The 12,396-nt window shown below is 41.0% G+C and overlaps 1 protein-coding gene across 2 annotated transcripts in view; it reads left to right on the top strand.

The window, feature by feature from the left end:
• Nucleotides 1–12,396, top strand: part of LOC128765090 (cGMP-dependent protein kinase 1) — a 113,733-nt gene that overhangs the window by 89,388 nt on the left and 11,949 nt on the right. For both annotated transcript variants that reach the window (XM_053875523.1, XM_053875522.1), the window contains exons 7-9: nt 287–381; nt 8,433–8,498; nt 12,237–12,311. In XM_053875523.1, the coding sequence (XP_053731498.1) occupies nt 287–381; nt 8,433–8,498; nt 12,237–12,311 (236 nt within the window). The remainder of the gene's footprint in view (nt 1–286; nt 382–8,432; nt 8,499–12,236; nt 12,312–12,396) is intronic.

The following is a 12,396-nucleotide window of genomic DNA, read 5'->3' as shown; positions in this document are numbered from 1 at the left end:
GGCACGGAGCCATCGCTCACATGTCATCTGGCCAATGAAGTGGTCAGCGGCACCTCCCCGATTCTGCACTGAGTAGCCAGCCACCTGTTCGTAACAGACCACTCGTGCACGAAGAGATCTGTCACACCAGACCCGTGTCTGTGATAGTGTGAGTCGCCTGCTGCCTGGAGCATCCATTTGGTGTAATGTAGGAATAAACCGGATTCATTCTGTCCCCTCTGATTTACATGCCAGACATTTACGTTTCACATCATCACTTCTAACCGTCCATCTCCATTCTACTCAGGTTAATGTGACGAGGGAGGACTCGCCCAATGGGGAACCTGTCTACCTGCGGAGCCTCGGAAAAGGAGACTGGTTTGGAGAGAAAGCGCTGCAAGGGTAAGAAAGGGTGGCTCTGTCAGTGTAACCCCCCTGCTTCCTCTGTCACTTTCACCCACACCATCTCTAAATTTTCAGTCACAACCCTCAGTTATTCTTTTACGTTTGCCATCAATCAGCCTCCAGCTGGAACCATACTTTAGCCGCCACTCATTTTTCCTGGCAAGTGCCAGAGTTTTGAGCCTCACACTCATTACACAGCATTGAGAATGATTAACTGAGCTGCACTCTTCACTAACCTAAGCAAACGCTTGTGGTTCAAAGCCTTAGCAATTCATTTTCAGCAGGACCTACATGTGAAATCATTTCTGAAGGGAACTTCTTGCGATGAAGATCTATCATGTCATGTGACTTCCCATCTGTGTTGTTTCTCACTCAGTTATCTCATGAAGCCAAGAAACCACAGGGAAAAAATGCCATCAATACAAACAATCATTCGCTGTGCTCCTCGAGACCTTTGCTTTAACCATATTAGCTCACCTCCCCCCGACGCAGCTGAGCGTCTATTATAACAGCAAGGTCACCTCAGCGATGTCCTTTATTTTACCCAATCGACTTTCCTCATCCAATCGATGGTTAAAATTTGAGGGCAATAATTGTTGCCGCTTTCCTGTGAAAATGGTGTTGATGGATGGGTGGGTGGAATAAAGTGGCTGGATTTGTGCCGTCAATACTGAGTGCAGTTAAATATGCTGTTGAATGTTTGAGCGTTATTCCTCATTTTAAAGACACACTGCTGCGGGGACTTCATTTTTCTGACAGATTTTGGAGTGAAAAAAAATAGAACGAGAGAAAGGTTAGATTTAAATCAATATGATTTTGTTGATTGTATATCCTTATACTGAACGTAATGAATTGTGCTTGTAAATTAAGCAATGAACTGGCCATTACATGAAATTGAAGTAACTTCACATTATTCTGATGGAAAACATGATATGTCAGAGACTTATGGATATTGAAAATGGACATCAGTTGCATTTTATTTTTCTCAAATTGTCTTCCAGAGTGACAACACGGCAGCCTAGTGGTTAGCACTCTGTGTTTGTTTGCATGTTCTTCCTGTGTGCATGTGGGTTTTCCTCGGGTTCTCTGGTTTCCTCCCACAGTCCAGAGGCATGCACATTTGGGCTTCAGGTCAATTGAGCCCTCGAAATTGACCTTAGGTGAGAATGTGTGAGCAACTGCTTGTTTGTTTATTGTGCATTGTGATGAAGTGGCTACCTTTCCAGGGTGTCCCAACCCTATCGCCCATTGATGGGTGCGCATGGGTTATACAACTCTGGCCCACAAAACTGAGAGTCAGATTGCACGATTCAGCATGGCAACACATGAAACAAAAAGTCGCTCCTCCTACTCCTGAGCAGAGATGGAAACATTCATGAATGTTGATGCAGATAATGACAGTACAGAATGATGGCTGGGTAATCGTCCTATGACAGCTCAACTATTTTGTCTTATTCCTATTGGTTGGTCCTTCTCTGTCCCGCCCCCTCTGCTTGTGTGTGACACGGACGATCGGAGTATTTTGACACAATGTTTTTTGGTCATCACAGCTACTCTTCATGTCCTCAGAGGAAGGAGCTTCGACAGCAGTCTTTTTTTTGTACTATTGTGCGAACAAGTTCCAAAAAGCTACTGCCATCTGCTGCTAGTTTATTTGAATGCAACTATTAATGACATCACAATGGCGATCACACAGCATGAGCAGAAATGGGCTGCCTGTCTGTGTCTTTCTAGTTTCCATCTGTTTGAGCATATGAGAACACGCAGAAGAACACGATGACTTGAGAGCATGGAATAATGCTGAATAATAGAAGTGTGTTTCATTTGTGGTTTGCCCAGGGAGATGCCACTTCAGAGTGAATAAAACAAACATTAAATATCAGTGCCAAATTGTGAAGTTTCTCTTGGGCGGTCTGAGAGGGCTGGTTTGTAGAAAAAGACTACATCAGAATTCAAGTGAGATACATCCTTCATAACTGGTTGAAAATGTATTTGTGTGGTTCAATTTGTAAGCGTCAGGACAGGCAAGTGGTTGGACATCATCTTCTGGTGGGTGGGTTTGTTTTGGTCCTCACTTTACCTGAATAGAACCTTAATACAGGATTTGTTCAGCATTGAAGAGAATAATGGAAGCCTTTTTTATGCACAAGTTCCATAACTCTTGTGGGTTGAATCATAGCTACCCCAGCTGCAGAGAAAAGCGTGTGGTGGTCACCATGGACCAAGCACTGCTGCATCTCAGAACAATTGTGTGCCCCGGTTCACCCCCACAACATGGATTTGTTTTTATTTAGCTAGTAATAACAATATAATTACTAATACTAAAAACAATCATGGAAGACAGTTACAGTAAGAGGACACATTAATTCAGTTATTAATTTAGAATATTGATATTCAGTCTTGGCTCCATTCCTGAATTCTCATTTTAGTGCTAATTTTGGAAGCAGGTCGTGTGTGACTTCACTCGGGGCGCGTCATCCTGGAAAGATTGAAGATGATGCCATCTTGTGGTCGTTCATTGTAAAGCGGCCTTAGCTGTGGAAGGGGTCAGAAAAACACCTTCAATTTCATCAGGAATGTAATAAAGTGCTGAGGATATGAAATGCCAATTACAACAGTGTCTTCTGCTAATGTTTCAGCCGCAGTTGTGGGTTCAGTGAAAAGAAAAATGCACAGATCAAAGCAGTTTGTGAGCCAGATCATATTTATTGCCATCACATTGAAAGCATCCGTGTTTCTCAGGAGGTTATGAGGACCCACAGACGCAGTGATATGTTGTTGTGACAGCTGGAACCGCACAGATGGTTGGACTCACACGGCCCCTCGTATGTCACAGCTGATGACTAAAAGACACGAGCGACGACGGGGCGACACGGACACGAGAGAATGGGAGCTCCCCTGGTAGACGCTGGTGGAGATTGTTCCAGTTAGAAACCTGCTCCTTCACACTAATGTGATGTCGAAAGGAAAAACATCGATGTCCTGTTGTTTACTGGAGTCACTCAATTATTTCAGTCAATTTTTTTTGGAGCATTCTAAATCCAATAATTCTTTTCCCCTGTCACTGCACAAAGGGATTTTTATTTATTTATTTATTTATTTTTATTTTTTTGAAGAAACCGTTTGTTGCAGTTCCTTGATTGCGACGTCCTGAAGTCTGCAATTTGCTCTTCATCTTCACAGCTTTTCATAAGATAATGTATAATCAAGTCAGCCGCGCTCGACCCTGCTGGGACTGCTAATCCCATTGTTCGGTTATTGTGTTCATTTAAGCCACACTTTGATGCTTGTGAATCTCTGGCGTTGAAACAACTGAGACGTCTTCGAAACAGGCTCTTGATCAGTGGCCTCTTGAGCAAACTCATCTCCTCAATTAGAGAAGCACAATGTGTCAATAGCCTCTCTTGGTGCTTCTGCTTTTGATCGCAAATATTCCCCAGACCAAGACGGTTCCTGGAGTATAATCTGTAGCGGATAAAGAAGCGCTCAGGTTTCTTGTTTCCCCTGATGGCTTGTCTATGATTGGATGCTGCTGCCAGCACCTCAGCCGACTGTTGTCAGGAGGCGTCGTCGACATATCTGATGACACATTCTTCATGAGCTGGCATGTTGGGCTGTCAGAGGTACACGCATTGTGGACCTGATCCAGATCTCACTCAACTGCTCGTGAGGCTCTTGCACCAGCAGATGAGGTGAGCTTTCACAAGTATGGGGGTCAGAGAGGGATCAGCGATGGTTGTCCGCTGAAGTGTTTATAGCATGCAATCAGGCAAAAATATACCTTCACTTTTTCTGATGTTGCACAGGCTCAGACAAGTACAGTGGCTGCGGAAAATACAGGGGAAATGTCACACAAAATGAAAACCACTGACTTTAATACAACATAGAGCTTTCCTCACAATAGCAAAATCAAATCTTCATCAACGTATACAGAGCTGGAATATTAATAAAGGTCACATCATATGCTGGAACTGCTGTGAGCCGCCATAAACGATTTCAAAAAGAAAAGTTGTTTTTCGTTCGACAAATGTGGTTATTCAGTGTAAAGTGCCACTATTGCAGTGGATTTTTTTTTAGTTCTTATGTTCCGAAAACACATATTTATGGAAGAAATGACTTTTTTTCCTCAGGATTTTTAATATAATTCAATATTTGTGTGAAAGAAGAAAGAATATATTGTATGGAATTAAATTCACATTTTCAACTGATTTCTTTATAGAATATTACAGTAGCCAGTAAACACAAAATAGACAAAAAAATTCAAGATAAATAAATAAATCAGATGGAAATATTAATAATGGACACATTCTGTAAAATACATTTCAATTACTTTTGTCTAAATAAGAAGAAAAGAGATTTTAGTCATGTCACAACACAACTTTCTACATTCATTACTACATTAATGTCAACAGGTAAAACAGTCCCCAAAACAGTGGTGTTGATGTTGTATTGCATTCACTTGAAGCAACTAAAACACCCTTTTATTTTGGACATCCTGTTGGTGTGTGGTTACTTGCGTGTTCTGCCCTACAGAAAGTATATTTCATTAAAAATACATAGAAAACCATAAATAATCACCACAAAAAAACAAAGTTTAATTAGTCTGCAATAACTAAGGAAAAATCATTCTAAAAAATATCAGATTTGTGTACCGTAATCTAAATATGATCATAATTCACTGACTTGCTTTCTAAAGCCTTGTGTATTATTGTTGCCTTTTGAAGATTAAGGTGAGTCTCACTTGTGTCTCGTCCGGGGAAACTCAGTTCAAGATTGCTTTCATTTTTTTTTTTTTTTTTTTAACTTCGGAAAAACACTTGTCTCAGCTCCATAGAAAACATGTTTATACTAGTTACACTGTTGCTGATATTAATCGTGAAGTATGTCGGAAGCAAACATTTGTCTCAGCTGAGCTTATTACATAAGAGGCATCGCTTCATTGTCCTTCCGTCGCCCTGGACGCTGCCAGGCCCGTGTTTGATAACCACCTTCCTAGTCGAGCAGATCGCTGTCCAATTAGCAGTTCTCTTTCAACCCTGCATTGGCAGCCAACAGCATGGGCTACCCTGGACGTAATTTCACCGGATATTCCAGACACGGCGAGCAGCTGTTTGGTGTGAGTGTGTGTTCATACACAGGTGCATTAACAAGTGCAGAGCCATCTTTAGCCCTGTCAGGCTGGGAAGTGTCCCCGCGGCTCATCGGCGCACAGTCTTCGCCAGCGTGGACGCAACAGTTTTCCTCAGCTACAGTCGAGCAGGTGGAACAAGCCGACATCTAATGTGAAACCCTCAAGGTCTCTTAAGTATGATTCATTCTTACATAACCACTATTTCTATATGACCTGAGGCGTAATGTTGTGTCTCCATGGTGAGTAGCCGAGACAAACACTTGTTGCGTAGAGCGAGTTAATGCATGCACACGCTCAGGGGTTAATGTTCGTCGGCAACAAGCTGATGTTTACATCTACATCTTCCATGCTCATGAATGATCAATTATTGTTCACGTATTTACCTTGACACCTTCTTCGTAAAAGCCTTTCAACGGTATAAGTGTGTTCTTTTAGATGGCTGTATCAACTCATCAAAAATGAAAGAGACCATCTTCATTTTATTCCCCCTTATTTCCTTTGTGCGGATGTTGCAACATAAACACATCGAAACTCTCGTCTGAGGTTCAACGGCCTTTTCTTGCTATTGTTAGCATCGCGGAAGCATCGTTTTAAATGACAGAAGACTACAAAAACTAGTCAAGCACTCGGGAGAGCGCAGACCTCTGCCAAGCAGCTGGTTTACTACCACATTTGGTTTCCTTTTTAACCCATTTTTAAAAATTAATTTTGATTTCATTAATTGTAATGTAATTGTGATTATTTTTTCATATATATATATATATATATAATGTTGTGGGTAGCAATCAGCTCAAGGGACAGCTGGTCACTGTAGTGTTCCGCAATATATTGAGACCAATATATTGCTTTTTTTTTAACTTCATTTAATTTATTTTGCTGCTGAGATTCTTTACTTACTTTATAGATTCATTTTTTTTATCTGTCTTTGATGATTCATTACCAGTGTAATGTTATTTAGCGTGACTTTCTTGTGCCTGTGTCTGTTCTGCTATCAAGCAAAAGGTCACTTTCAACCACGTCAGTTGTGATCTTGCACAACTTGCACTGACGTGGTTGAAAATTCTTATCTTATATTCTTATCTTATCTTATATTTTGCTGCGCTTGAAATATTACTCTTAGCAACCTACCAGTCAAACAGGAGTGTATTTCTCTTTTCTAGTTATTCAGACAGCTGTCGAGAGAAGCTCCGCGGCAAACACGCTCATGATCTCTGATGAGAAGTTGTCATGTTATCTTGTAAACTGCTTGCAGCATTTTGAGTCTGACAAGCTGGACACGTTGGAACCAGTCAATGCTAAATTGCTATTTTCACAAATGATTTCCCACCTCTTGCTTTTCTTAGTTGAAAATCAGATGGATAGACGATCTCACACAGAGTGCACATTTGCATATAAACCACTCAAACACACACATCACACATGAGGAACGAAATAAGCTAAAGATCAGGAGCTAAAACCCACCTCAGTGACTGCACTTCCTCGACTTGTCATGGTCTGATGACGTCTATTAACCTTCTATACAATGGAGAAGTCCTATGTGTAACCTGATGTGGTGTGTGTTTAGGAAAAAAGATATTCAACCGCCTTCTCCATACAATTCTCCCCAGTTTCATCGCCGCTGCCATCTAGTCTCGTTCCTCCAATCCAAAAGCAAATCATGGTTCTGGTAGACATCATTTCAGTGGGTACTCCAATATCAGTTTGATGCCTGGAGTGGATAGAGTGAGCCCCAATTTCACCTCACTGATCCAAAAATCAATTTCCAGCGTGGTCCTTGGGTCAGAGAGTGCAATTATTAAGAGATATTTTCTTAACTTATTATAGGCACGACTTCAGTCCAAAGTAGGGAAATGGATTGCTCCTTTTGCTCCGAGAGTGGTGTCAAACAAAAATAAGAGAAATGAGGGTAAAAGTAGTTCAGACTGCACAAGGAAGCTCTTCATCCTCTTAAATGATGCACACAAATATTTATGCCTCAACAGCACTCATAAGTCACATCTCAGCTACTGAATATTTGAATAATCACCCCATAAATTCACTGCAGTCGCACTCTCATGAACCCTTGTATCACAGTCAATCATCTGAAGGAGAACGTCTGCTGTCTTCTCATCAGTGTAATTGTTTTTGTGCTGGAATATCTGCAGTTTAATGAGTTGTTAGCCCAGTTATTTATACAGTCAGTCCAAGTGCCAGAATGCAAATGGATGGGAAAGGTTTTGGATGTTGCCCTGGGCGAGCGGACAAACAGGTGGCGCTGCCTGTGCCAGACTATTGTGCTAAGAGTGTGGATGCAGGTCATCGGAGATTATCGTGGTGGGATGAAATGCTGCGGCTGCCATGCTAGCTACACTGTCGTACGTTCATAAATCCAATGTTCCCTGACAAGCACATCCTTCCTCCTCACCTTTCAAAACGTGTTCTAACCCCCACCAGCTGCGACCTTTATTCTCAGAGCACCAGCTCAGAGAGGGAGCCGCGTGTGTGTTTTGGTTTTGTCCGACCAACGGAGTTGACAGGGAGATAGTGATGGCGGGGTCTGTGTGACACTTCAGTCCTCTTCAGCCCTTTATTTGAGTTCTGCTGCTTTCGAATGGGTCCTGATCGTCTTGAGGGATAACGGCGGAGGATTTTCGCAGATGATTTAAAGGATCAGATCAGTCTGAGATTTCTAAAGCGTTCTGTTCAAGAGGATGGAATCTTGGGCGACAGACTCGGAAGATTCGTGTGACTGGGGAACTTCCTCTGAGGAGTCGACAGACGAAGACGAACTTGATGTCGCGTTTCAGAAAGCGTAATGTCTTTCATCCTTAAATCTGTCTGCTTTATTGCTAGCAGATGTCTTGCTGGAATGATGCGCCTGGCGACGCGTTTGTTTTCTCTATTGCTTCTGTCTGATGATGCTTCCTGATCTTTCCAGGGAGGACGTCAGGACGGCCAACGTCATCGCCGCCGAGGCCGTCACCTGTCTGGTCATTGACAGAGAGTAAGTACATGAAGTTCTCATTTGTGATTAACATTTGCCAAGTCTGACTGGACTCTCATCGTGTGCAGCTGCGTGGAACTGCCTCAAAACTTTGCTCATTATGGTCCATCAGTGTTAATGAGGCGGATTTTCAAGTAGGACTCCTAAGTGCTGTGTTTACTCACATTATAGCCACACATTTATTATTGCCATTAGCAGGAACAGTGTGCTAGTGTGTGGGGTTTTATATTCAGTACTTCATTTACATATTTTCAGTCTCCAGGCATCCATAACACTGTGACACTAACAATGTTGACATACAACATTTCATCGCCACCACGTTATATTGTTTTATTTGGAGGTGCCATCAACCCAAAGGAAAAAAGAAACTAATACAAATACTAAAAAGTATTCGTGTGAAATAAAATAAAAAATAAATAATTAACTAAACAAGATCAAATATGATATGGATATCATTGAGTGCAATTATTCTATGCCAATAAAATGTGTGCTACAATTTTATTTTATCGTACATTTATAGATTGTATTTCAATATTGACCATATAGTTCTTTTGGCAAATCATAAATATGATATTTCATTTTACAAAAATGTTTTCAATGTGTTTTTAGGCATTAAAAATACTCAAAAATGGATAACTGGGATGAAATGAAGTCCTCAAACTTTAACTTTAACTAAATAAAAAAAAACATATGTACACTGCAGCTAGTGATGAATAATGAAAATAAAATAAATCATCATAATATATTCTTCTTCTCAAGATAAGAAGCTGAAATTTCTACCAAGTTACCAAAAAGAAAATGATAATAAAAACAAAGATCTGTGACTGCACTTTGAGATTACTGAAATAGCTCTGTGCTCTATTTATACAGTCACACCTCGTTGATGAACTTAACTGGTTCTGAAGTTTGTTTCCTAAACTGGAACATTTGCCATTTCAATGAATGACAGATGCGTTCATTGTTATTTATTTATTTATTTTTTTGTCCTCGGGTTCCAGGAGAATAATTTCACTTTATGATGAAGGAAAACTCAAGAATGAACGACGGTAGATTTGGGTGTCATGAAAGCAACAGCCATCTGTTGATGCTTCCTACTAGTCTTGGAAGCCACAGAAGTGTTAGTTTTCAGAATGAAATCTAATATCAGGGCAATCGTACACAGAGATTTGACTATGTTGATTAAATATTTAACAGAGAGGACAGCATTGTATCATTATGATTAAATTTGTACCTGCATAGAACAGAAACCTTTAGTAACATTTAGTAATTTTTGGAGGAGGGGGCGGTTTGTTGGTCTTAAAAATGCATCAAAACTCAATGAGACATTTTTCTAGCCCCTATAGGTCAAACACACTGTTCAACAGACTTTAACTCGGCAATGGGAAAAGAAAATGTCAATATGTCTCGCCATATTTTCTTTTATGAACGTCACTGTTCTGTAAGCTCATGCGTCCCACGTCCCCAATAATAAACAGTAGACAGCGGCTGGATGTGCCAACGTGGAGGCGCTTTGGCAGCATGGTCTGTTCATGGGTTTGGTCGACAGCGGGTCAGATTTTACAAGCAGTTTGGAGCAAGCTTTCTCAACTCTCTGTTACAAACGGTGTTGGGAACTGGATCGCTATCATACTCAGGGTGAACCCCTGTGTAAAGGACCTAAGAAATGTTTCATAAAAAAAGTTGTTTCAAGTCATTTGTTTTAGGCTTCTGATCGATTTAAATGGGCCCTTCTTTTAAGATGACCATTTTTCGCCACTAAATCTGGACGCATTAGTCGCGTGCTGAAAGTGTTCAAACAGATGTGTTTGTCACAGCGAGTCAATGGTATCAGCTTACTCCGGGCCTCCCTCCCTGAGGCCTCTGACAAAACAACACGCATAAATGCAACATCCTCACGGTGAACAGAAGGGATAGTGAGTGAGTCACTCCGCACTGGTGATTAACTCTGCCTGTCATACAGGTCGTAACTGCTGTAAATCAGTGTGTACTCCTGTGACACACGAGCCCAATTTATGTTTTCCACGTCCTTTTTTTCATGTCTTTTTGTTGTCTCTGTGCCTATGTTGTCTTGGGTGTTGCATTCAGTTGACACCATCTTTATTTGAGGCGAGATTAAGATAATTGCGGGAGGTTTTATGGAGGAGCGAGCAGACGGTGGGAAGACTATGAATACAAACAAGCAACTGGTCTTTGAATCTGTGGAACAGCCATGAAGCTTTTTTTTCAACCAGGCAATTAAAGGAAATAGTCTCAGCCTTTGAAACGACACAAGAATCTTAACCAGGCTCAAGGCAGGAACCAGGGACAGCCACAATTCGGTCTTGTTTTTTAACTAATTCTCAGTCGGAATGTACAGGTAACCTCCAGCATAAGTCGTCTTAAAATCTAATTTGCAAGTGAAATGAAACGTTGTAGCATAGCATAGTATTGGATAAGCAAACATAGCATAGCACGATATGGTGTTGAATGATATTGCAGTGTGGAATGAAATATGATTGTGTGTAGCATAGTGAAGTGCCGTACATTGTATCCAATAAGTCTCTTCACCATTTAACAAAAAAGTCCATGTTTTCCCGAGAGAAAACAAAATAAAGAAAAATAAACTACTTGCGCTTCACAACAACGGCTATGCTAGCTTACCGTTGTTGTTAGTTAACATGACTCTACAAGCTTCATTACTACAAGATTCATTTGATCAGATATGATTTATTTATTGTTTTTATCCTCAAATTAACACTGATGGAACATCGTCTGTGATGTTACAAACCCAACAGGGTTCTACACCCTGCCCTCCCATCGTCATTGCCTTTGGAACCTTTGTTACCTTTGGGGCTTATATTTTAATTTTAATTTCTAAAAATCTGGTGTGAAAGGTATGTCAGGCTAATGCCCAAGTTTCCTCTTACTACAGATTGTCAAATGGAAAAAAAAAGCGATGAAGTCACAACTAGTGGACTCATGAACCAGTCAGTGACCAATTTAATTGTCGATTATAAGAACGTCACTGTTATTACAGATGTTACAGAAAAAAAAAAGTATCAATTTTGATTTAAAAGATACTTGTACCCCCTGTATCCATCTCAGATAAGGTGGTTCTTGTTTTGTGTCACATAAGGATGACCCTTCCTACGAAGGGTTGCATACCAAGTGGGTACAGGGTAGACCATGACATCACCGGGATCAACTGAAGAAATCACATCTCCATCTTGGCTTAGAAATGTCTCACCATTTCTTCAGTCAGAGTTGGCTACAGTAGTAATGCTCAGCAATGTGTGGGGTAACAGTGTCCGGGCTGACAGCGTTACTGCAGTACCCTGGCAGTGGATGTGCTATTTTAGATGAAAACAGAAACTCTTGAAACGTAGTTTGGTGGCTGATTTATGTGGCTAACACTGACTAATGTTCTCATAACGCGTGGCTCAGCAGGGTGTTGTTTTACACAATGTATTTGTTGGATAATGTAAGCAACACTTCAACTTTAGTTTTCCAACTGCCCACTCCGTCCTCCTCTGCTTTCACACCGTTTTTTGCACTTTTCTTTGCAGTCGCTCGATCCTCTCATCTACTGAGTGATTTTGAGAGGCTCGTCTCTAAAAGCAGACTGATGAATATTTCATTGTGACCGGCAGCGGTGGTGATAAGAGTCTGGCCAGATAATGCACCGGCTTCTTATACTGATCTACTTCAATGCACTAAGGGAGTTGTGGCCTCTAACCAGCACCTCTTTCTTTGTTTCAGTTCATTCAAGCATCTGATTGGAGGTTTGGAAGATGTTTCCAGTAAAGGCCACGAAGATGCTGATGCCAAAGCAAAGTAAGAGAAACCTATTGCCTATTCTCCAACCACCTCACTTAGGATTACTACTACCACACATCATCATCATGCTGTCGGGGATGTT

This window comes from Synchiropus splendidus, chromosome 9 (assembly GCF_027744825.2).
Source record: "Synchiropus splendidus isolate RoL2022-P1 chromosome 9, RoL_Sspl_1.0, whole genome shotgun sequence".
NCBI lineage: Eukaryota > Metazoa > Chordata > Actinopteri > Syngnathiformes > Callionymidae > Synchiropus > Synchiropus splendidus.
Note: the sequence above shows the minus strand (reverse complement) of the source record. Positions and strands in the feature narration are given on the sequence as shown.